This window comes from Dipodomys spectabilis, unplaced genomic scaffold, assembly GCF_019054845.1.
Source record: "Dipodomys spectabilis isolate Male_0828 unplaced genomic scaffold, ASM1905484v1 ptg000002l, whole genome shotgun sequence".
Classification (NCBI taxonomy): domain Eukaryota; kingdom Metazoa; phylum Chordata; class Mammalia; order Rodentia; family Heteromyidae; genus Dipodomys; species Dipodomys spectabilis.
This window is the reverse complement of record NW_024870679.1, coordinates 52,510,161-52,533,842: the sequence shown is the minus strand read 5'-3', so window position 1 is coordinate 52,533,842 and position 23,682 is coordinate 52,510,161. Positions and strand designations below refer to the sequence as shown.

General features: G+C 45.8%; 1 protein-coding gene across 4 annotated transcripts in view; it reads left to right on the top strand.

Annotated features, from left to right (window-relative positions):
- Mknk1 (MAPK interacting serine/threonine kinase 1) overlaps positions 1 to 19,964 on the top strand; it is a 39,502-nt gene extending 19,538 nt beyond the window's left edge. For 3 of the 4 annotated variants that reach the window (XM_042682818.1, XM_042682836.1, XM_042682827.1), the window contains 9 exons: positions 1,738 to 1,817; positions 3,874 to 3,947; positions 6,314 to 6,418; positions 9,889 to 9,944; positions 13,177 to 13,272; positions 14,711 to 14,905; positions 16,057 to 16,221; positions 17,327 to 17,370; positions 18,684 to 19,964. In XM_042682818.1, the coding sequence (XP_042538752.1) occupies positions 1,738 to 1,817; positions 3,874 to 3,947; positions 6,314 to 6,418; positions 9,889 to 9,944; positions 13,177 to 13,272; positions 14,711 to 14,905; positions 16,057 to 16,221; positions 17,327 to 17,370; positions 18,684 to 18,939 (1,071 nt within the window). In that variant the 3' untranslated portion in view covers positions 18,940 to 19,964. The remainder of the gene's footprint in view (positions 1 to 1,737; positions 1,818 to 3,873; positions 3,948 to 6,313; positions 6,419 to 9,888; positions 9,945 to 13,176; positions 13,273 to 14,710; positions 14,906 to 16,056; positions 16,222 to 17,326; positions 17,371 to 18,683) is intronic. The other variant, XM_042682845.1, reaches the window with a different exon arrangement.
- The last annotated feature ends 3,718 nt before the right edge of the window (positions 19,965 to 23,682 follow it).

Sequence of the window (23,682 nt, the reverse complement as noted above, 5' to 3'; positions counted from 1 at the left end):
ACAAGTAATTTTTTTTTTTTTTTTTGGTGCTGGTATCAGGGCCTTATGTTCGTACTCAGCTTTCTTGCTCACAAGTGGTGCTCTACCATTTAAACTGTTCCTTTCAGTCTAGCATCTTGCTTTTTTCTAAGAGCTGACTTTGAACCCTGATCCTCCAGCTTCCTGAGTAGCTAGAATTACAGACATGAGCCACTGGCACTGGTCTGCAAGCAATTTTTTTAAATTATGCATAAATGTATGTGGTGAAACCCACAAATATAAATTGGTTTTCAAAGGTTTGATACATTATGGATGACAGATCTATTTTTCCAAATTGAGTCACAAGTGGAAATGTGGCCTTTTGCTGCATGTCCCACTGGAAGCTTGGGGCAAACACCAGCTTTGGTGTGCCAGATCTTTGGTATCAGCAATTCTGCCCATGTCTCATGTCACCTCTACTTTCTGAAAGCTCCCTAAGATGGACTACTGCTCCCAGCATGGCTTCTCAAGACTTGGTTTATCACTGCTTCCCTACAACCATCCAAATGATGAACCTCAGGACCAGAAAGGAATGGCTAGATAATTTGATCTAGCCTCCCAGTAGTTGTCCATGTTCTGTTCCCCATCTCTAGTGGCTACAGCCTGCTAGATATCAACTCTGCTTCCTGTTATTGGAAAGCCTATCTGCTGGGAAGTTCTCCCTGACTTTGACCTGAACTGCTTAGTGAATGAGACCTGGCATCAAATTGCTTCTATTCCCCTAGAACTGTACCTGGAAGATAGCTCAGAAAATGAGTGTTTTACTAGCAGATATGGGTTTAGTTAGGAAATTATAGTTGGTTATGAATGTTTGTGATATAGCATATTGGAGATATTTGAAGTGTCCCGAGCAGTATTGGAGGAAAGGAACTGAATGATCCCATTGGAGTTGTAAGACAGGGCCAGCCCTGAAGAAGACTTGCCTGTAGGCTTTGTTTCTAAAGATCTGACTCTGGATGGTTCCAGAGAGCTTTTGTAAATCAGCAAATCCCTGCAGAAACCACTACTCTGTAGACTCATGGATCCTACAGCCAGCATGTGCAAAGCATCTCCAGATAAAAGTGTGGAGGGAGCAGCCTACAGTATCTGAGGAGAGATGAAGCCACTGGGTCTTGGCAGACACTCTTTGATGTAGGATAGCTAGGGGCTGTGGAATCAGCTTTGGGCTATGAACAGAATGCTTTATACCATCCTATCTTTTGACACAGTTCTAAAGGTCCACTGAGATTAAGTGTCTAAATTACTTAACCTGAAGTCTGCATACAGAAAAGTTAAATTCTCAGAAGAGGAAGTGCTTACTTCTGCCTGGGGAGTTGTGGAGTGGCATCTGAGCTGGCCTGGAGGCTGTTCCTCAGAGCTTCCTCCCTCACTCCTACTTTCTCCAGCTCTAGAAGGCCCTTCCACTGAGGCTCTCACTTGTTTCTCATCAGGCAGAAAGAACTGAATAGACTCTTGCTGGCTGCCTCTGTCTGCCATGTACAGCTGAGGCAGCAGCCACATAGGCTTCCTTGGTGTCATGTAGGGCTGCAGCTGGCTGAATTTCCTCATGCCAGTCTCCTGCTTCCCTGACAGAGCTACATGCCTGTGTCACCAAGACCTATTCCTGACTCCTGCTTAAAACTGGGGGGTGGACTGTATCTGCCTTTGCCTTCTCCTAGGGGCTCCTGTCGAGGGGCTACGGTGAGGTCAGATGGTGTACAGATCTTATTCTTCCCACAGATCATTGAAAAACAAGCAGGCCACAGTTGGAGTCGAGTATTCCGGGAGGTGGAGACACTCTACCAGTGTCAAGGAAACAAGTGAGTTCCTGTGTGGTGTTTGCTGCTTCTCTGGGAGAGGTTTGGCCAAAGAAAAGATTACCATCCCTTAACCCCAATGCTTTACCGTCAACCCTTCCTCCTAATTTGATCTTCCAGTGGGAGAGAAAGGAAGGATGGAGGGAGGGAGGATAAATAGCAGTAGGCCCAAGAAGCCATTTTCTCTTTAGTCTGAAACACTATTATTAGCCATCCAGCAAGGTAGAAGGGTGAGCACTGGCAGTCAGTGGCTGAGTTAAAAATGATGTTTCATTTCCTTCTAGTACCTGTGGAAGCTGGACCGGCTGAGTGTTGCTTGATAGAAATCTTTGGGGCTAGCTGGGTGTCAGTGGCTCATGCCTATAATCCTAGCTACTCAGGAGGCTAAGATCTGAGGGTCACGGTTCAAAGCCAGCCTGGGCAAGAAAATCTGTGAGACTCTTATCTCCAATAAACCCACCAGAAAACCAGAAGTGGTGTTGTGGCTCAAGTGGTAGAATGCTAGCCTTGAGCTGAAGAGCTGAGGGACAGTGCCCAGGGCCAGAGTTCAAGACACATGACCAACAAAAAAATAAAATAAAATCTTTGGGGTTTCTTTCCTTTTTTTCTTTTTCTTTTTTTTTTTTTTTGGTTTTGGGCCTTGAACTCAGGGTCTGGGTGCTGTCCCTGAGCCTCTTTGCACTAAAGGCTAGTCCTCTACCACTTGAGCCACTTCTGATTTTTGAGTGGTTTATTGGAGATAAGAGTCTCACAGGGACATTTCTGCCTGGGCAAGCTTTGAATTGTGATCCTCAGATCTCAGCTTCCTGAGTAGCTAAGGTTATAGATGTGAGCCATCAGTGCCCCACTGGGACTTCTTTAATACCAAGATGAGATTGAAAAGAAGTCCCACATATGCATGGATACTGCTACCTGAAGCCAGGGCCTACATATGCACAAACACAACTACCCTAAAACGAAGGCCAGTACGCTTTGCTTGATATCTGGGCCACACTAACCTGTAGCCCTGTATTAGACTGTTCCAAATGAGGGGCCCTCCCAATGTGGCTTTAAATCAGAGTCACCTCCCAGACTTGCTTTGCCCATGCTTCCTCTATGGCAGGTTCAGCAGGGAGCCAGTGGCCTGGTATTGATGGCTCTGTCATTAAGCCTGGAGGATGGGGGCTGCTGTTGATTTAACTCCAGGCACTGCCTCTAAAATCTTTCAAATTAGGCCATTTTGGCCATCTTATTTGGACGCCTTCACACTAATAAAAAGGCTGGTATCTCCCCAAGTGGTCAGCATTTTTTTTTATGAGGTACAGACTTTTATTTTCAGCCCTGCAGCTTCTTAGTACAGCATTAGAGATTCTACTTGGTTTATTTCATTCTTTCAAAGAAAAAAAGCCCCCAACACCTCCAATATCCAGGCCAGTAGCTTCCCTACTGAGCTACAAGACGACCTTGTTGGCCGAGCACCACAGTACTTGGGCAGACAGCGAGTGCTCACCGGGGAAGGCCACAAGTGCTATGGTGGCCAGGAGCGCGGCCGTTTCATTAAACAGCGCTTAGCAGTTAGGGTCTAGCAGTGCCCACGTTAGGCCCCAAGTCTATTTGACAGATGTTTCCATTTTCTCCAGGCAATGTAAATACTGCCCCGTGATTTATGGGCAAGAGGGAGGGCAAGTAATTATTTGCTGCTTGCCTCCAGGACACACACCTACTATTCAGTGTTATTAGGCGCAATTGCTTCCAGTCGGCTGCAGATTTTATTCAGTTTAATGTGACCGGGACTTTTTTTTATAACTCTACCTAGTGGGTTTTAGGGTTGGGGTTTGACAGCGCAGACTTGGTGAAAACACCAGAGACTAAACATTATGGAAAGATAAGGTGACCTGAATCTTGCTAACACCATTGGCTGCTTCTCAAACATGGGTCTCTAATAAGCATTCTGATTCAAGTTGATTTCTGCTCTGCTACAGGATGTTGTATTTTTTTTCATTGTGTATTGTAAGTGGACTTGAATATATAATACTATCCCCCTTCCTCTTCCCTTTCCTCCTATTTTTCCCTATTTAAGGAACATTTTGGAGCTGATTGAGTTCTTTGAAGATGACACCAGGTTTTACTTGGTCTTTGAGAAATTACAAGGAGGTACTTCTTGTTGAGTATGTGTTTAGACTTTGGATTAAGACCCAGGGTGGTGATCATCCATCACGAATCCCAGAGACTTCTAGCTAATACAAAGGATGAAGGACTTAAAAACTGCCCTTGATTTGGGAGAAGCCGGAGGGAAGGATGATAATTAGCATTTTGCAGAGCTTAGAATGTCACCTGTGTGGGCTTTCTGTAAATGCCTTTTCATTATAATAGAAGTCATATATATATATAGATAGATACATCTAGTGATCAATTTATCCATCCCCTGTTTTGACACATTCACTATTTAACTAAATTAATTATGGGGTGGAAGCTCAGCTTACATTGTGAAGTCTATATAGGCTGAACAGAAAAGAGGAGTGTCCCATTGTTTGAGACACAGACCCATGATAGAGGGGAGGCCAAGAACATGCCACCCGTCAGGGGGACGGATGCCACTCTTGCCTACCACCATGCTGCTATTACCTCCCACATGTGTGAATTGAAGTTGCCTTTCTGAAGGAGCTAGACAAACACTTTCCCTTCCCATTCCTCACCCAACCATAGGACACATTTGCAAGGTGAAGGTTAGGAGATGTGTGGAGTTCAGAGGAGGGGTATACAGAGGGGCCTGGTGGTTAGGGAGGCACAAAGCTAAGCATATCTAGCTCTATCACTTACCAACTATATGACCTTGTTTCCCAAACAGCATTGTTGTCTGCTTTATGGGGTTGCTATGAAGACTATAGGAGATAGGCCATGTGAAATGCAGGGCACTGTACCTAATAGGCACTAATGATGTTTCAAGAAATGTTAGTTGTTTATATCATTAAAACAACTAGGTAGGCTGGGGACTGCCTTAGAAACATGTAGAATATTACTTACTCTCTGCCCTCACTTTTAACAAATGTAGAAACAAGAGGCTTACTACAGCAAAACAAGCCAGAGCCTAGGTAGGAGCTGGTTCTAGCATGATAGGCTATTTTGATTTCTTTTGGGGTCCAGTCGTGGGGCCTGAACTCTGGGCCTGGGCGCTGTCCCTCAGCTCTTCAGCTCAAGGCTAGCGCTCTACCACTTGAGCCACCGTGGCACTTCTGGCTTTTTTCTTTTTGCTTATGTGGTGCTGAGAAATCAAACCCAGGGCCTCGTGCATGCAAGGCAAGCGCTCTACCACTGAGCCACCTTCCCAGCCCAGCTGTTTTGATTTTTTAATCTGACAGATTGGATGACCTTTGACAGCTTAGATTGGATGCAATGTTCTTCTTTCATCCCCTTTCTGTACAAAAATCAAAACAAACACCCTACTAGAACAGAAATAATAAGCAGTAAGCATAGATACAGGAATGACACCTTCAGTCCAGCTGTGGGGTTTCAGTAATGAGTATGGCTCACGTGAAGCCAAGCTATATGATCATGCCTGTGGTCTGTCCCACCTCATCCCGTGCCACACCAAGCCCCATCAGGTCGTGAATTATGTATTTGGAATGCTGGATGCAGCACCAGTCCTTGGTAGCCATATCACTTCTTAAGAGTACAGCTCTAAGTGAGCTTCCCCCAGACTTAGAGGGTAAACAGTGTGCTGGCTCAGGCAGTGCATTCAGTGGTTAGATTACATTCCTACTGAAGGAAGTCCACTTACTGGCCCTAAGTCCTGGCTTTGCCACCTCCAGGTGTGTGATCTTGGACTAGTTGCTTAACCATACTTGGCATCAAGTTGAAATGGGGATTGATGTCCTGCCCATTTTTTACAATTATAGTTGAGAATTTATTTAAAGAGCATTGTGTAGTACCTGGCACACAATACCTTCCCAATAAATGTTATCCCTTGCTAACAAAATAATAATAGTAGCATAGGGGAAAGTTGAAGAGTTTGTCCCCGGTTTCCAGACTTTTACATATCTCCCATTGGAAAGTATGAACTCTTACCTAGGACCGATCTCAGAGGCTGTGGAAGAAATACTCCTGAGATCCTCAGCCCTATGTGCATTCATTTCTAGTTCTTTTTTAAAAATATTATTATAAAGGTGATGTACAGAGGGATTACAGTTACATAAGTCATGTAAAGAATACATTTTTTTTAGTTCTTTTGATATCAGAAGCTACATCAGCTCCAGTTGGCATCATCATCATCATCATCATCATTATTTTACAATATATATACTTGTTCTTTGCTGCTTCTGAGTTCTTTATAGATACACAATGTTAAAGTCCAGTTTTGTTCAGCAGATACATGCTAGTCCCTCCTCTGTAGAAGACACCATACTTTGTGCTGGACATTTAGCATACATTTAGCTTGTATCCCCATCCCAAACTTGTAAAAGCTTCGACTCTGCTTACTAGACCCTTCAGATTCATTCTTCCACATTCCCTCTGCTCCTCAGGCTCCATCCTAGCCCACATCCAGAAGCGGAAGCACTTCAATGAACTAGAAGCAAGCCGAGTAGTTCGGGATGTTGCTGCTGCCCTTGACTTCCTACATACCAAAGGTGATCCAAGCCTCCACCTTGGGCAGGCAGGTTAGGCTGGACAGCCTCTTGAGTACAAAGGGAGAGGGGATAGGCTTCCCAGGGGAGCTTGCCCAAGAGTTGGTGCAGCTATCAAGCTGCCCACACAGGTGGGGCAGTCCAGCATGACTCCTTGGCTTCTACTGTGAGTGGTGGGATGGCAGAGCTGTAATATAGGTAGTGGATGGGAAACAGGAGAAGGGAGAAGGAAATAAATGAATTTCAAATTGAACAAATCCTGTGTTCATGTGTACACTGCAATTCTGAGTAGATGGTGCTCCTTTTCTTTTCCTGATGAAGAACATGAAACTCATGCATGACATGATTACTCTAATGTAAATATTTTAGTGTCATTCATTTTATTTAGTCTTTTGAAGCATATTAGTTATAGCTCTTAAAAATTGGTATGATTGGATATGTATAGTTTTTAATGGATCTTGCTTATAGTAAATGAAAAAATGCTGTCATCGTCATCATCATCATTAATCAGGTGTAACAGAACTGCACCCAGCTTTTTTTTTTTTTTTTTTTTGGTCTGTTGTGAGGCTTGAACTCAGGGCCTTGGTATTGTCCCTGAGCTGCTTTGTGCTCAAGGCTAGGGCTCTACCACTTGAGCCACAGTGTCACTTCTGCTTTTTGAGAGGTTAATTGGAGATAAGAGGCTCATGGCAATTTTTCTGCCTGGGCTGGCTTCGAACTGCAATCCTCAGAACCACAATCCTCAGATTTCAGCCTCAAATAGCTAGGATTATGAGTATGAGCCACCAGCACACCCAGCTTTTTATTGGTTGAGATGGAATCTTATATATTCCTTTGACCAGGCTGGCCATCTTGATCTTCCTGATCTCTTGAGTATCTAGGGTTATAGGTATGGGTCTCTATGTCCCATTGGCCTCAGATGAACTTGGGATCGGCCTGCCTCTCAGCCTCCATAGTACTGGGATTATAGATGTAGGCAACCTCACCCAACTTTAAAATGTATTTTTATTTGTATATGGTGATGTGTGTGTGTGTGTGTGTGTGTGTGTGTGTGTGTGTGTGTGTGTGTGTGTGTGTGTGTGTGTGTGTGTGTGTGTGTGTGTGTGTGTGTGTGTGTGTGTGTGTGTGTAGGGCTTGGTTGGAACATTGTTCCTGGCACATAGTAGTTCTTCATTAAATGTTATTTCCTCTCCCCTCATCTACTGCCAAGCAGAAAATATTTATATTTCTAATTTTATTCCCTGTAAGGTAAAACATTCTGCCAGGGGACTGGAAGAATAAGTAATTTGGGAATACTCCTTTCACAATGGACTATGGCCAGCCGCACTGGTTTAGAGTGCTCAGGATCAACTGTAGATATACTATACATCTCACTTTGTGCCAATAGTAGAGTGCTGCCTGGTGTGGCATGGCAGATGTGCTGGAGGTTCAGGTTCGAGGAATCTGTCTGGTTTTCTCCGATAGCTGACAGAGATCCAAAAACTGACAGTGGCCATGTTAGGGTTGAAAATTCCTGGAAGGAAGTATCTGTACCCTCCGCAGTGTGATGAATAGCAGCAGTTGTGTTTCTGAAAGCTGGGGATGCATGTAGGTAACACCTGCCTGACAAAGATTTACAACTGTTCCCCAAGCTGCCTCTGTAGATTGCAAAACTGGGTCATGCTTTTTACAAGAGCCATACCTTGGAGGAGGGGTAAAGGGGTGTGTGTGTTATTTATTTATTTATTTACAAGAATGCACCAAAGGGAACAGAGGCTGGTGGTGTCTTAGGAGCTCTGAAGTGCTTGTTAATGTCTAACTGGCCAGTTGCCCATGTGAGTAGAAGTTGGAGAGCATGAAAAACGATTTCCAGCTGAATTTGGCTGTTTTCTAAATAACTTCATGCTGGGAAGATGAATTGGCAAGAATGGGTCAGCCCTGAAACAAGTTCCTTACTTTTAAATACTGGACACACTGCAACTTAACCTCTGGGAAATGAACTGGAGCTGCCGGATGGCTGGTGCACTCACACAGGCAGGCCCATTATTACAGGCTGGCTCCTGGAGTTGTTCTCAGGCTGAGGGGACGAATGGGCCACGGGCACCTATCTGAAGAGTAAGGCTCCGTGTGCGGCTCATGATCCTTCTGTGGGAGCACTTGCTGTAATGGAAAATATCCTTCACTTTTAGTGCAGTGAGCAGTAGTCTGACTCAATTTGTGCAGGCCAGGTTGAGTTGCTCTGGGTTCTCATTCAATTAGGTGACTGATGACGTTATTTAGCATGCTGCAGCTTGGCCTTTTCTTTAGTTAAGTGCCTCAGGTAGGATAGACCTTTGCTTTCTTTCTTACTTTTTGGGTCCGGTCGTGGGGCCTGAACTTTGGGCCTGGGTGCTGTCCCTCAGCTCTTCAGCTCAAGGCTAGTGCTCTACCACTTGAGCCACAGCACCACTTCTGGCTTTTTTCTTTTTGCTTATGTGGTGCTGAGGAATCGAACCCAGGGCCTCAGGCATGCAAGGCAAGCATTCTACCACTGAGCCACTTTCCCATCCCCAGGCCTTTGCTTTCTAGTAGAGAAGTGGTGGTTACCTAAGGAGTTGATTGTCCAGAGAATTAGAGGAAAGTAGAGTGTGCTGTTTCTATTACGCAAGAAAGAAACCTCTGCTGTCTTCCAGTCCTTGGAAGCAGGTCTTTGACTTTTGCTCAACCTTACAGGCCTCCTATCTCCGTACCGTGGAAGGAAGGAGGAAAGGTTTCTTGTTCTCTGTCAAAACACCATGACTCTGTTTATTAGTTCTTTCTTTCTATGACTAGAAAATGACTTTCCCTTCTTAGGTGCCTTCTTGGCCTGGTTAGCAGTTTTTAACCCCTCCAGGGGTCAGCTGCCATTTGCAGTCCTTCATAGAAGATCCAGCCAAAATGCTGGAGCAACTTCTCTGAAGGACAGTATCCTTAAGCCAAAAGTGTCCTTGCCCTGCTGTGGGCAGGACTGACTTGGACCTCCAAGCAGGGGAGAGGAATCTGACAAGCCTTGTGAGATTCACAAGGTTTGTTTTTCTGGATCAGCTATACAAGAAGAAATGAGGTAGAGAGTCTAAGCCCCTTGAGATGCTCTTAAACAAGGCACTAATTATTTCTGCATTGCTGTTGCAGGCATTGGTGTTTGCAGAGCTCTCTGCTCTGCTCTGTGTCAGGCAGCACAATAAGAATTCTTGGTTGTCTCTGCAGTGCTGAAAGTAGGCTGGCTGGGATTCATTTAGCCCTTCTTATCCCTTCCAGACTTCTAAAGCCTGTGCTTCAAAAGAACTTGCAGAATCAACTGTGCTTTTGGTTTATGTCTCTGGTTACTTCTGCCTCCTGCAGCTCGTTGATTTTTTAATGTACCATAATTGGGAATTAATCTGCGAACAACAGCATTTGGAAAAAATTAATTGTGTGTGGAAAGTTTGATAATTATGTGCATACGTTAACCATTTCTTTGCTGTTTGTCATTTCAGGCATTGCTCACCGTGACCTAAAGCCAGAAAATATATTATGTGAATCTCCAGAAAAGGTACTGATTGGGTGCTGATTGGGATGTTACTGTTCATAGTAATCAGGAGTAACACCCTGCTTCCAGTAGAGATTGTTAGCAGTTCTTTCGGCCTCAGGTATCAACTGAAGCTGACTGTTGTGGACACATGAGATTATGTTGCCTAAAATGAGATGATTCAGCATTTCAAGTAGTTAGTCCTTATCCTTTCTTTGCTCTTTATCTCTATGATTGGCTTAAGCATGCAGGCTGTAAACTATATAAAACCTGCACAACATCAGTAATTTTCTTGTCCCGTGTACCTGAGAATAACTGATGGGAGTCAAAACAATAACAATTCAGCTTTTTTTTTTTTTTTTTTTTTGGGTCCGGTTGTGGGGCCTGAACTCAGGGCCTGAGTGCTGTCCCTCAGCTCTTCAGCTCAAGGTTAGCGCTCTATCACTTGAGCCACAGCGCCACTTCCAGCTTTTTTTTTTTCTGTTTATGTGGTGCTGAGAAATCGAACCCAGGGCCTCAAGCATGCAAGGCAAGCGCTCTACCACTGAGCCACCTTCCTAGCCCCAAAACAATTCAGCTTTTTATGGACATATCTCTCCCCATAAATGATGTTTATGGTATGGATGCCAAATGATGTCCATCATTGAAGTAATAATTAGGCAGCAAGTTCTCAAAAAGAGTTTCTGTTTCCATTTCTATTTTTGAAGGAGCTCATTAAGAAGAAAACATTTGTGTTTGGTAGCAAATAAATGCAGTCTGTTGTAAACATTGCCTTAACCCAACCTACTAGTAAATGGAATCATTTGCATTTTCATAAGAGTGTATGAATTTGAGAACTTCTGTATCTGTTAGAAGAGATTTAGGCCCTGGTAGAATTTGTAGACCACAGTCCCAGCTCCATATGTGTCCATATGTGTAGACAAGAGCAGCTTACCCTGGGGTATAGACAATTTCTGTGAGTGAGTCAGTCTGCTAGGTACAGATCTTAATGGGGTTGATAATGTCTTAGCTCGAATAAGATCTTGTGATTTGTTGTCAGTGGTTCTGGCATAATACTTTATAATTTGCCATAATTAGGATTAATAATTATAGCTAACATTTCTCAAGTGCTCATGCTGTGCCCAGCACTTATGCTTATTTGGTATTTACAAAATACATTGAGGTAGATACTATTATTATCTTCATCTTAAGGATGAGGAAAGTAAAGCTCAGCGAGGTTAAGAAACTTGTATAAAGTCATTCAGCTGAAAGGCAGAAGAGCCAACACTAAAACTATCGAGGCTGACCTCCAAACTTTGTAGGTGCTCTAAACTTACCCCTTTTGCTACTGGCTTACAGGTACTTTCAGGTCCTTTATTGCATTTGTTCTGTTTTTTGTTTTTTTTTTCCTGTTGGTCATGGGGCCTGAACTCTGGGCCTGAGTGCTGTCCTTCAGCTCTTCAGTTCAGCTAGCACTCTACCACTTGAGCCACAGTGCCACTTCTGGCTTTTTCTGCTTATGTGGTGCTAAGGAATCGAACCCAGGGCCTCATGCATACAAGACAAGCATTCTACCACTGAGCCACCTTCCCAGCCCCTGCATTTGTTCTTCATGATAGCCGTCATTGCTTCCTTTGCTATGGCTAGAAAAACTAAAATTTAGAAAGAACATTACCAATAAACTGAAAAGACAACTTACAGAATAGGAGAAAATATTTGCAAAACATATATATGATAAGGGTTTAATGCTCAAAAAAAAAAAAAAAAAAAAGGTTTCTTAACACTCAGAACAAAAGGATGGCCCAGGCCTGCATGTGTGGCTCAAGCAGTAGAGTTCCTGCCTAGCAAGCACAAAACTCTGGTACCAAAATCTAGTAGCACCTAATAGATGTTTCCCAAAGCTGTCTAAGAAGTACAGGAAAAAATACTCAATGTCTGTAGTCATCAGGAAATTTGCAAATCACAATGAAATAGGACTGGTGGCGCAGGCCTATAACGCTAGCTAATCCAGAGGCTGAGATAGAAAGATTGCAGTTAAAAATGAGCCCAGGCAGGAAAGTCAAGGGAGACACTTACCTCTAATTAACCAGCCAAAAAAAAAAAAAAAGGCCAGAAGTAGAGCTGTGGCTTAAGTGATAGAGTACTAGCCTTGAGCAAAAAAGCTCAAGTCGTATGCTCAAGCCTCAGGATTAGAAAAACTGGTGAGCTAGATGCTCACCAGTACTTAGTGTTAGATGTTATATAATTAATATATAATATACATTATTAATGTGTGTATGTATGTGTGTATATGTATAGTATATAAATACACAGATATATATATATATGTATATGTATGTATATATATATATATCTCACAGTGAGACTACAAAACTACTAGAATGGCAGTATTTTTTTTTTTTTTTTTTTTTGTCGGTCGTGGGGCTTGAACTCTGGGCCTGGGCGTTGTCCATCAGCTCTTCAGCTCAAGGCGAGCGCTCTACCACTTGAGCTACAGAGTCACTTCCGGTTTTCTGGTGGTTTATTGGAGATAGGAGTCTCACGGTCTCTCCTGCCCGGGCTGGCTTTGAACCGCGATCCTCAGATCTCAGCCTCCTGAGTAGCTAGGATTACAGGCGTGAGCCACCAGCACCCGGCTTAGAATGGCAGTATTTTTTAAATGGACAGTAGTAATGGTTGGTGAGGTCATAGAGGAATTGGAATGCAAATAATAGCGAACGGTTTGGCAGTTCCTATAAAGGCTAAACTTGGAAATATTGCATAACCCAGAAATGTTCTAACTCTAGCATCTAGTTCATTGGTTTTTCTCCAAGAAGAGTACATGAGGAAGAACACACCTTGGCAACAACCACCTGCTGGCTCCTAGTTAGTGACAGGAGAGTAAAGAAGGCCTGGTAAATGGAGCATTTTGGCATGATGACCATATGACCATGCAGCCCTCATTAGACATACCACTCTCCTCATGCCCTCAGCGTTTTTTGTTGTTGTTGTTGATGGTTGTGGTGGTGGTGGTGGAGGTCATGGAGCTTGAACTCAGGCCTGGGCACTATCCCTGAGCTTTTTTTTCCCCAATGTTGGTATTCTACCACTTTGTGCCACAACTCACCTTTCCGTTTTTAGGTGGCTAATTTGAGATAAGTGTCTCACAGCCTTTCCTGCCTGGGCTGGCTTTGAACTGTGATCCTCAGATCTCAGACTCCTGAGTAGCTAGGATTACAGGCATGAGCCACTAGTGCCCACTTAATCTGTGGCCTCTTATTTCTGTTTTTCTGTGCAGGTGTCTCTGGTGAAAATATGTGACTTCGACTTGGGTAGTGGGGTAAAATTGAACAACTCCTGCACTCCTATAACCACGCCAGAGCTAACCACTCCGGTATGTGTGACCAACCACTTCCTCCCGGGCCTTCCTGCTAGGTTGCTGGGCATGTGGCATACCCAGCCAAAGCTGTGGCATCTGTAACAGAGGGATGAAGAAGGAAAACCAAGTGTATCCCAGGCCTGTGTGGTTCTCTGGCTCTGAAATTGTCCTATTGCTTCAGTGCTCTGTACCAGTAGCTCCCAAACCTGTCCTGGAGCTTAGACTTGAAACTGGTCTCCCAGATAAAAACAGACGACTTCCAGCCTGGTCAGCACATGACACATGGATAGGAGAGTTCCATTCCCTCTTGTATAGTGGCATCCCCCATGGTGGTAGAGGATGGGTGTTATCCTCCCCATACAGGGAAGCCCATAGTCTCTGGTGAATCTGGCCCCAGGCTACATCCACATAGGATTGCTGGTCCTGTTACTTACTCATCCCACTTCATAATTTCACACCCAGATTGTACTGCTGGAAGCTGCTTCTTCCTAATACATGTCTTGTACTTACTTGATATTACTATAATTAGGATAATTCTTTTGAGATTTGCATGCTTCATAAGTGATTTTTTTCCCTAATAGCCTTTGTTAAAGAGCATGCCTTTAAACATGCTCTATTGCATCTTACTCTAAGCAACATTATTAGGAATGCTTCTGTATTAGCTTCTAACACACTAGGGTAGGTACCTTGTTCTCGAAATCATTAATTAGATCTAATTGCCAATAGCAAAGAAAATATCCTTTTTGAGAGCATTCACTGCCTTCCAATCAAATTCCTTTTGTGGGGTAGGAGTGCAGAGCTACTTGTCGATGAGCCTGAAATAATGAAGAGGATAACAAAAAAGAATGTGATTCATTCCTCTCAGGGGTTTTCTGGGCAAGGACAGGAGGACAGTTTTGCATCCTGGCCTGGCTCTGGCACTGCTGTGCCTCATGTCCCAGCCTGGGCCCTGCCTTTCTCCCTGTGGATGGGAGGGGTGGCAGCATTGTTCTTGTCATCAGAGTTGTTCTAGCTTTAATTGTCTCTTAATTTTAAATCCCATGCTTCCTTGCTCCCAAGCTAGCAAGAAGCCTGGGCAGCCACTTTAACAAGTCTTTGCTGGAAAGAGTTGGATTTCTATGGGCCTCTCTCCCAGAACAGATGCAGGGTTCATTATGGAGAGCTGAGGCAGGAAAGAGGTCCTGGGCTTCTTGTTCAAGGGTTCTTCCATTAGAGAAGTACCTTAAAAAACAAGAAGGTGATTTGGAACTGGCCATGTGCATCATGGGGCAGGGTGGGCTCAGTTTAAGCCTCTCTTGATCAGGCCAGTATATTGGTTGTCCTGATTACCCCTCCCCTTTCTCTGACTCCATCTATCCTGTGTTGTGTTTATACTCTGCACTTTGCTATCCCTTCTCCCTTGGACTCATCTCTCTTCTCTGCCATCTCTCCTTCCCTGAACCCTGACCCACAGTGTGGCTCTGCAGAGTACATGGCCCCTGAGGTGGTAGAGGTCTTCAGAGATGAGGCCACTTTCTACGACAAGCGCTGTGACCTGTGGAGCCTGGGTGTGGTCCTCTACATCATGCTGAGTGGCTACCCCCCCTTTGTGGGACACTGTGGAGCTGACTGTGGCTGGGATCGAGGAGAGGTGTGCAGGGTGTGCCAGGTAAGCACACCCCCAGGATCCACTGTGGAAGCCCTAAGGGATCAGGGTGGCTGTGGGGTACCCAGCAGGACTGTACTAGGAGATTTTTCCTGATCTGGAAGAGGTTTACAGGGCTCCCGCCTCTACTGTCAGAGCAGCCACAGACAAAACAGAGATTGACACTCGGCCCTATTAGAAGTTCAGGGAAGATTACTGGAGAAGAGAGCATAGCTGAGTAGACTTTGAAAAAGATGTCTTGCCCAGGGGAAGAAGGACAAGGGAAAAAGTAAGAATGGTACAGAAATGGAGAGACAAAGGGTGAACAAATGCAGCAATGATACTCACTGGACACTATGTTGAAAGTGTACTGTGCAACTTAAGAATGGGGATGGGAGGGAAAAACGGAGAGAGCGAGGGAAGAGGTGACATTGTCCAAAAAGAAATGTACTCTTGGCCAGTGCTGGTGGCTCACACCTGTAATCCTAGCTACTCAAGAGGCTGAGAGCTGAGGATCACTGTTCAAAGCCAACCCAGGCAGGAAAGTCTGTTATCTTATCTCTTATCTCCAATTAACCACCAGAAAACTAGAAGTGGCACTAAGGTTCAAAGTGGTAGAGCGGAAGAACTAAGGGACAGCAACTAAGGGACAGAGTTCAAGCCCCTCAACTGCCCAAAAGAAAGAAAGAAAGATATCCTTCACCTGGCTTATGTAACTGTAACCCCTCTGTACATCCCCTTTCTAATTACAATTAAAAAGAGAAGTAGGAATGGCATGGGCAAACATGGAGGTGTGAAACGGCTGCATGTATACAGGGAAGAAGAGAGAAACAGGTTGTCGGTAGTTAGGGTCAAGGCTTAGGAAGTTGCCAGAAGCCAGTTTGAAGCAAGACCTCACTAAAGGGCTGAAGAAAGGTTTTATTCTATGGTATTATTCTCTTAACAGCCCTCTAAGTGGCATAGCCACCCTGGCCTACCAAGAGCATTCTGTATTGCTTGATGACTTAGGGGAGAATGGGGGGAGGTTCTCAGAAGGGGTCCCCATCTATAGTGACTTCAAGCCCTGAGCAACAGCTACAAATGAGGTTAGTTGGAACAAGAATGCTCAAATCAATGACAGGTTTATCCAGCCCATCCCCAGCCAGTGTGACTCATGAAGAATCTTCTTTCCCCAGAACAAGCTCTTTGAGAGTATCCAGGAGGGCAAGTATGAGTTTCCTGAGAAGGACTGGGCTCACATCTCCAGTGAAGCAAAGGACCTCATCTCCAAGCTCCTGGTTCGAGATGCAAAGCAAAGACTCAGTGCGGCCCAAGTTCTGCAGCACCCATGGGTGCAGGGGGTGAGTATGGGCTGGAGTGCATGCCACCTCTGCAGGCCTGTGGTGTGGCCATGAGGAAGCTCTCGTCCTAGCAAGAGTCAATCACCAGCCTGAATGGCTGCCGCCAGTTTGAGGGAGGGTAGATAGTAGCTCCCTTGCTGTGCACACAGTGAACTTACTCCCCCACCAAGCCCTAGCAGAGCCCTTGCTTCCAAACACTTGGCGTTAACTTTGGCCATAAGCCCTCCAGGGATTTGACATGTCTCACCACTGGCAGCCACGTCCACCCTAGGCAGCAGCATCATGGTGTCACCAAAGCCTTGTGGTTCCATCTTCTAATACAAAATTGGCACAAGTGAGGCACCAGAATATCTCAGTGGCTAATTCCTAAACACCCAAGAGTAAGCACCACTGTATGTCAAAGATGAGCTGCAGAGACAATTAAGATCCAAGTCCATCGTCACACTCGTAGTGGACAGAGAGACAGTTGTGAACTGATATGGCGGATACATGTAGAAAGTTAAAGTTCGGGGCTGGGAAGGTGGCTCAGTGGTAGAGCGCTTGCCTTGCATGCATGAGGCCCCGGGTTCAATTCCTCAGCACCATGTAAGCAAAAAGAAAAAAGCCGGAAGTGCCGCTGTGGCTCAAGTGGTAGAGAGCTAGCCTTGAGCTGAAGAACTGAGGGACAGCACCCAGGCTCAGAGTTCAGGCCCCACGACCGGACCCAAAAAAAAAAAAAAGAAAGGAAGTTAAAGTTCTAAAAAAAAAAAAAAGAAAGGAAGTTAAAGTTCTAAGAGCTCAAAGGGCCAAGGCCTCACCTCTGCTTGGGACTATGACAGGGAAGGGAGCTGTTCCCCAAGAGGAAGTGACCCTTTAGCTGGATCTTGGAGGGCAGTTGGGACTTTGCCAGAAAAAAGAAGTTTGTGCAGAAGTGGCTGTGACTTCAGAGTGTACCTTTCTTTTTCTCTCATGGGAAGCTCTACCCCTGCAGACAAGCATGGCCAAGTTCCACACTGGGCCAGTGCCTGCAGTGTAATCACTTGTCTGCTCTGTGCTGGCCTGGGGTGGGGGTAGCCCTTGGAAGGAAGGAGCAGCACTTACCCACAATCTGTCCTTCCCATTCTAGCAAGCTCCAGAAAGGGGACTCCCCACGCCGCAAGTCCTCCAGAGGTAAATGCTCCAATCACACCAGCGCCCTTGCTCCTTGGCTTTTACTTTCCTTCAAGCCCTTAGCCGTGTCACAATGGAGGTGGGGGACAGAGAGCCCATCCTTGGGCTCAAGTGCCCTTTAATGGAGAGGTCCCCTGGCCCCTTCTCTACCTCCTGTTCTCTCTTTCTTCCCTCCAGGTAGTTCTCTCCCTTGGTTTTCTATACCTAAATTGTTTTCTTTGATGGCACCTTTAAGGACTTGCAGTATTTTCAGGACAAAGACTTGTTTTGTATGCCCCTTTGAATGTAACTTCCAGGCACCATTCATAATCCAGACAGACTTTACCTGTGGGTTAGCCACCAGGGGTGTATAGGCAATATAGGTAGAGGGACTAGTTGTCACATGCATTAGTAGACAGACAGTAATGATGCTGGCCTCCATGTCTTAAATATTTACAACACATCTGACATGGTGCTAAGAGCTTTTTGTGTTCAGTACCTTGATCATGATGGGAATACATCCTGAGAAATGTGTAGTTTGAAATGTGATTTCATAGTGCCAGAGGTGTAAGCATGCATGAGGCTGTAGTATTTGACCTCCAGCACCAAAAAAAAGGAAAAAGAAAAAAATGCAATTTCATCATGTGCAAACATCATAGAGTACTTAACACAAATCAAGACAGCTATGACAACACTGGATGATATAATCTCTGAGACCACACTGTATGACTGGGGCTCAGCCTTATGGGAAATCTCTGGGGATCCAGCCTCTTAACTAGCTTTTAGGAGTTACATAGGGAAGTTTTAGGCTGCATAGTCTGTTTGCCCCTGCTGCCTAGCGAGGGTTCCTATCAGACTCCCAGCTGTTCCTCATGCCTTCAAGTGCCTAACTTCAGATTCCCCTTAGGATTGATTAGGCAGGCCCAAAGTGTTTGCCATAGGTTTGCCATGTCCTGGGTTCTGAGGACATTGACATAAATACACAATCCCTGCTTCATAGCATCCTGCCCTACCAAGAGAGTTAGTGTCACGGCTGTCTCAGGAAGAGCTGTGTGCAGAGTGGTGGGACCTAGAGGAGGGTGCTCTGGGGAAAAGGGACAGTTTGTCCTGCGTGTGCAGCCCAGCCAGTGTGGCCTTTGAAGCTCAAAGACCATTTTAGTTTCAGTCAACCAAGGTTCCAACCCGATACACGAGCTGCTTTGGAAGTAGCTGGTGTCTCAGGAAAATCTTCCTGGGAGTATAGAACCCAGCAGTGAGTGGGCACATCCCAGAGTTGGCCTGGCTGACCCTAGGTTCTGCTTCCCTCTTCTCTGTGCCTTTTCTGTTCCCTGCAGAAACAGCAGCACCATGGATCTGACACTCTTTGCAGCTGAAGCCATCGCCCTTAACCGCCAGCTGTCCCAGCATGAGGAGAATGAACTGGCTGAGGAGCAGGAGGCCCTGATTAAGGGGCTCTGCTCCATGAAGCTCTCCCCTCCCTCCAAGTCTCGCCTGGCCCGCCGGCGGGCCCTGGCCCAAGCAGGCCGTGGTGGAGATGCTAAGCCATGCCCAACACCTACAGGACTCAGCCACTCCAGTCACACCTCCTAGACCCAGACCTGTGCAGGCCTTGCACTCTCGGAACCTGTGAGGCCAAAGTCTGTGAGCAAGCTGAGGGGCTGCTTTTCCTATCCACAAAGGCCCTGGGGTTCCCACACAACCCCCATCTCCCCAGGGTCCTTGTAGGAAAAAGCTTTTTCCAAAGGGGTTGTCTTTGAAAAGGAAAGCAATCACTTGTCACTTTGCATAATCGCCTACAGCAGGGTCATCTCTTTGCTGGGCTCCACCTGCTCACTTGCCTGCAGACCCCATCCAGCCTGCAGCAGAGCTGTGTCTGGGCTGCTGGGGCCTCAGCAGCCTCCAGGGAGCCAGCTTTCAAGAAGCTGACAGGGGCTGCTGGACCCGTGTGCTTCTCTGCACTGTCACCTTCCTGACGGTCCTTCCCCCTTCCTCTGTCCTCTGGATGTCCTCTTTGCCTGTCCTCTTTGGCTGAATGAAGCCATCCCCTCAATTCAGGAAGGGCATGGAGCCCCCCTTCCTCAGAGGGCAGATCAGTCTTCCAGTCTGTAGCATGGAGAAGCACATAATCTTTCTTTGCCGTGACCAAAATGTGTTCCTCATTTATCATCCTCTTCCTTGTTTGGGACTGCTGCTAAAGTCAGTATTACTTCTTTTTTTTTTTTAAGTATTTGTTCTTTTAACCATGTTTTTCCAGCAAACAGGAACATTTTAACTTTGCTGCAAGCCCATGGACTTCACAGAGCAGACTTACGTTTTAATCAGCTCCTCCCCACAATTGAACTGGTTTTAAGCTGTTACTATGATGAGCCCTTTGGAGACAGTGTGGGTGTCCACTCCTGCTGTCCCCTGGGGCCTGTGTGGAGAATGATGCAGGTCCAGATAGATGGAGCACTTTGCCAAATGGAAGGCAGCCCACTGCCCTGATCTGATCCATTGCTTGCTGCCCTGGAGAATGAAAGTATGGCCATTGTCAGATAAGCTGTTGAGTTACATAAAGAAAATATAACCATAGCCACTACATTTTGCTTATTTTAATAAAACTATTTTAAATTCTAGCCAGGGCTCCCTTATTGGTCTTTTCTTTACCTACAGACCTGAAGACTTAAGCCTCAACCTGGCAAGGTAGGGCGCAAGATCCCTTGTAAGGACCTCTCCTCCAGATATAATGTAAATGCTGCGTGTAAATACTACCTCTGATCCACAACGTAATATTAAGTCTGGATTCCAATGGCTCATGCCTATAATCCTAGCTACTCCAGAGGCTGAGACCTGGAGGATTTTTGTGTTTCAAAACTAGATTAGGCTGGAACTTGAGTGTGAAGCACTAAGAGGCTATGGAGTTATGAGATCAGGGGTCACTTAACCACCTGGACTTCATCTTCCCTTCCACATGTGGGATTAAGCACACCTAGCTGGTTGTTGTGAGGACACTTGCCCATGCTCAGTGCTGAGAGAACACTGATTTCCCTTTCTTGAGAAGGGGCAACCATCTGAAACCATTCTGAAGTCAGCATCACTGTAGGTCAAGGTTGGTTCTGTGATCCTCTGAGCACTGAATCATCATCTGAGGAAGCATCAGAGAGAAGGTAACAAAAACCTGGTATGAAAAAATGGTCACTGGGTTTAATTTAGTAGCTGAGTGACTAACGTGACTGGGACTGAAGCACCCAGACTGGGCTGGGAATGTGGCTTAGCAGTAGAGTGCTTGCCTCGCATTCATGAAGCCCTGGGTTTGATTCCTCAGTACCACAGAAACAGAAAAAGCCAGAAGTGGCACTGTGACTCAAGTGGTAGAGTGCTAGCCTTGAGCAAATAAGCAGCTCAGGGACAGTGCCCAAGACCTGAGTTCAAGCCCCAGGACTGGCAAAAAAAAAAAAAAATTGAAGCACCCAGACTATGGCTGGCCATGCTCCAGGTAGCATTAGGCTGTGAGTGGACTTGAAAGCTATGCACCATGGTGTCACAGGCAAATGATTTCTCAAACCATGGGAGTTATCCCTTGTGCTAGCCAGTGATCTGTTCAAGACAAGATCCTCTAGGCAACCACACAGATACCTGGGGCCTCAATTGCTGCTATAAGGCAGAATGAGACTTGGCAACACACAGTTTAACCATAAAGGATGCATGTGGATTGGTTGTTTACTCCCTTTCCTGAAAAAAAGTTGTTAATCCTACTCAGTTAAAATTACTCTTTTTTCCCTTAGTCTTAAAATGAATCTATTCCTTAGATGAGAAACATGTCTGTGAGCTATTCCCCCTCTTCAGGTTTTCCTTATTTTCTGGCTGAAGAATAAACTCATCACTGGACAGGGGGTGGGGAGGGGGGTAAGGTGTGGTAGAGTGCCAGCCATGAGCAAGCAAACTGAGTGAACAAAGAGGCCCTGAATTCAAACCCTAGTGCCAGAAGAAGAAGAAAAAAAAGGAAATGGCACAGTAAAGGAGATACTCACTTTTCTGTTTTAACATGAGAAAAGAAAATTTATCAAGCATGTATCAATCACATCTGCCAGGACCTAGAAATGAGAAAGAAACAGACTTTGCTTTTTAGGACTCTTCATCAAAAGGTGGACGAGCTGTCAGCAACCATTACACAGACTTCAATGTCCCCTCTACCCACGCCATGCAGGAACAAATGTCCCCTCTGTCTAAAGCATTACTAAGCCTTGATTGAGGAGCTGTTGTGTCCAGGACTACCCTTTTCCTGTTAAGAGTTAGCAACAAAGATAAATGGTACCCCTTCCCACAGCCTCCATGTACATCAGGTGGAAGGATGTCTTTATGCACAGGTCCATGGAATCATCCCAGAGCCAGATAAGGACCTTTACAAATCACCAAGGAGGTGTGGCAAGGAGATTTTGGGGCTCTTCACTATGGGTTCAGGTCCTAGGTCCCTCAAATGCCTGCACATGGGTGATGACATTGCTGATGGTCCTCCCTTCATAACAAGCCTTATACCGTGTCATGCCTAAAGCTTCATGCCCCTGAAGTGAGGTCAGGTAGAAAAGTAGACCTGCAGAAGCTGAGCCTTCTGGACCTAGAACCAGGCTGGTCAGTTTCCCAGGTTAGCCCAAAAGAAATGTGACTTAAAGTGGTCATCTGGATCAAGTACTCTGCCACAGACACACCCCATATCCTCACAGCCCTCCACACACATACCCAGTTCTCATGTGCTGTGCCCACCCACCTATCTTCTCTCCCTGGTCCATGCAGCAATGCCCCCTCCTCTGCACAGCCTTGCCTAAATGCTTTTGTGGCTCCTTTGGTTTGGCTAGTTTTGTTGTACACTTACTAACAGGTACATTCTAAGAAGTTTATGAGTGGTGTTTAATTTTCCCAACAGTCCGATGAGGTAGATACTACTACTTGACCCACACATACACACACACTTAACATGAAAAGAAAGGAAAAGAAGAGAAAAGACAGGAAACATAATTTGCCTGGGGATATACAGCTAAGAATGAATGCTAGAAATAGAATCCCTTAAGACCCTGGGCCTTGATTCCCCAGTTCCAAATCCAGCCCAGCTTCTTCCTAGCTCTGGACCTTACACAAGTTAGCTCATCTCTGATTCGCAGTTTGTTCAGCCATCAAAAAGGATGACAGTGCCTGGCTCGTGGTGTTACTGAGAAAACTGCAAAGTAGTAAAAGTACTGAGTGTGGATCCAGTACACATAGTAGGTGTTCTACAGTGTTACCCATCATGGTTTCAGTTCCATCTGTTATCTCCTGGAACAGAATTATTCAAGCCACAGACCCAGAGATGGAAATGAATTTTCCCTTCTTTCTGCTCAGGGAGCCCTTTGCCCCAGAGGAAGAGCTTGTTCTTGGGGACCCAAAGACCTGGGTTCTAGTCCACAGGGTTCTTCTGGAAAGAGGCAGACATGGCAGATGTACTGAGGGAGGCCCTTGAGTAAGACATGGGATTTGCGGTGGTGGAAGCCAGTCCCACAGCTCCAGGGTTCCCACTTGGCTGGACCTTAGAAGAGAGTGGCTTCCAGCTAGCTGGAATATCTCAGACCTCAGACTTCATTCCTCAAATCCAGCTAGCAGGCCTTGGTCACAGCTCTAGACCTTGAGGACTCCTGTCCAAGTATTTCTAGCCACAGAGATGATCAAGACTGTGCCTCTGTGTGTCTACCTTCCTGAGCACTGGGGGACCACTTTCTCTCCTGGCCCACTGCCTCTCACTAGAGCCATCTTCATAAACAGCAAGGCCTCGATCCCATGCCAACTGCTCCCGCTGCTTCAGGTCTGGAGGGGGCCTAGAAAGCAAGGTCCCCCCACCAAGGCTAACACTTTTGTTGCCATGGTAGCAGTTGCCTTGGAAGCCACTTCCCTGACTTCAGCATCCCCCGCCCCTGGGGGGAAATGTTGAATTAATCACACTCTGTTCCAGGGCTCTCACCCCTGAAGGAAAATAAACAGAACCAAACCAAGCTGAGACCTGGTCACCCACTCCTCCCGCCTTCACACTACACTTGGACAGAAGGTGCACAGGGAGACATCCTTCAGCCCATGCCTTATCAGAAGACAGGAGATTCTGTGGTAGAAGCTTACATATGCCTATGGCCTAGCTGAACCCTCTGTCTTAAGACTCCAGGAGGACCCAGGCTCCTGAGAAGAGGGCTCTGTGCCTGGGAACCCATGAGGCTCCAGAGCCTTGGGCCACCACCTCAGAACTGCCCACAGACAGAACTTCCTTGAACTCATTCTCCTTTACTGTGAGAACCAGAGACCAACAAGTGTTTTCTTCAGGAGGAAAAAAATGGATGT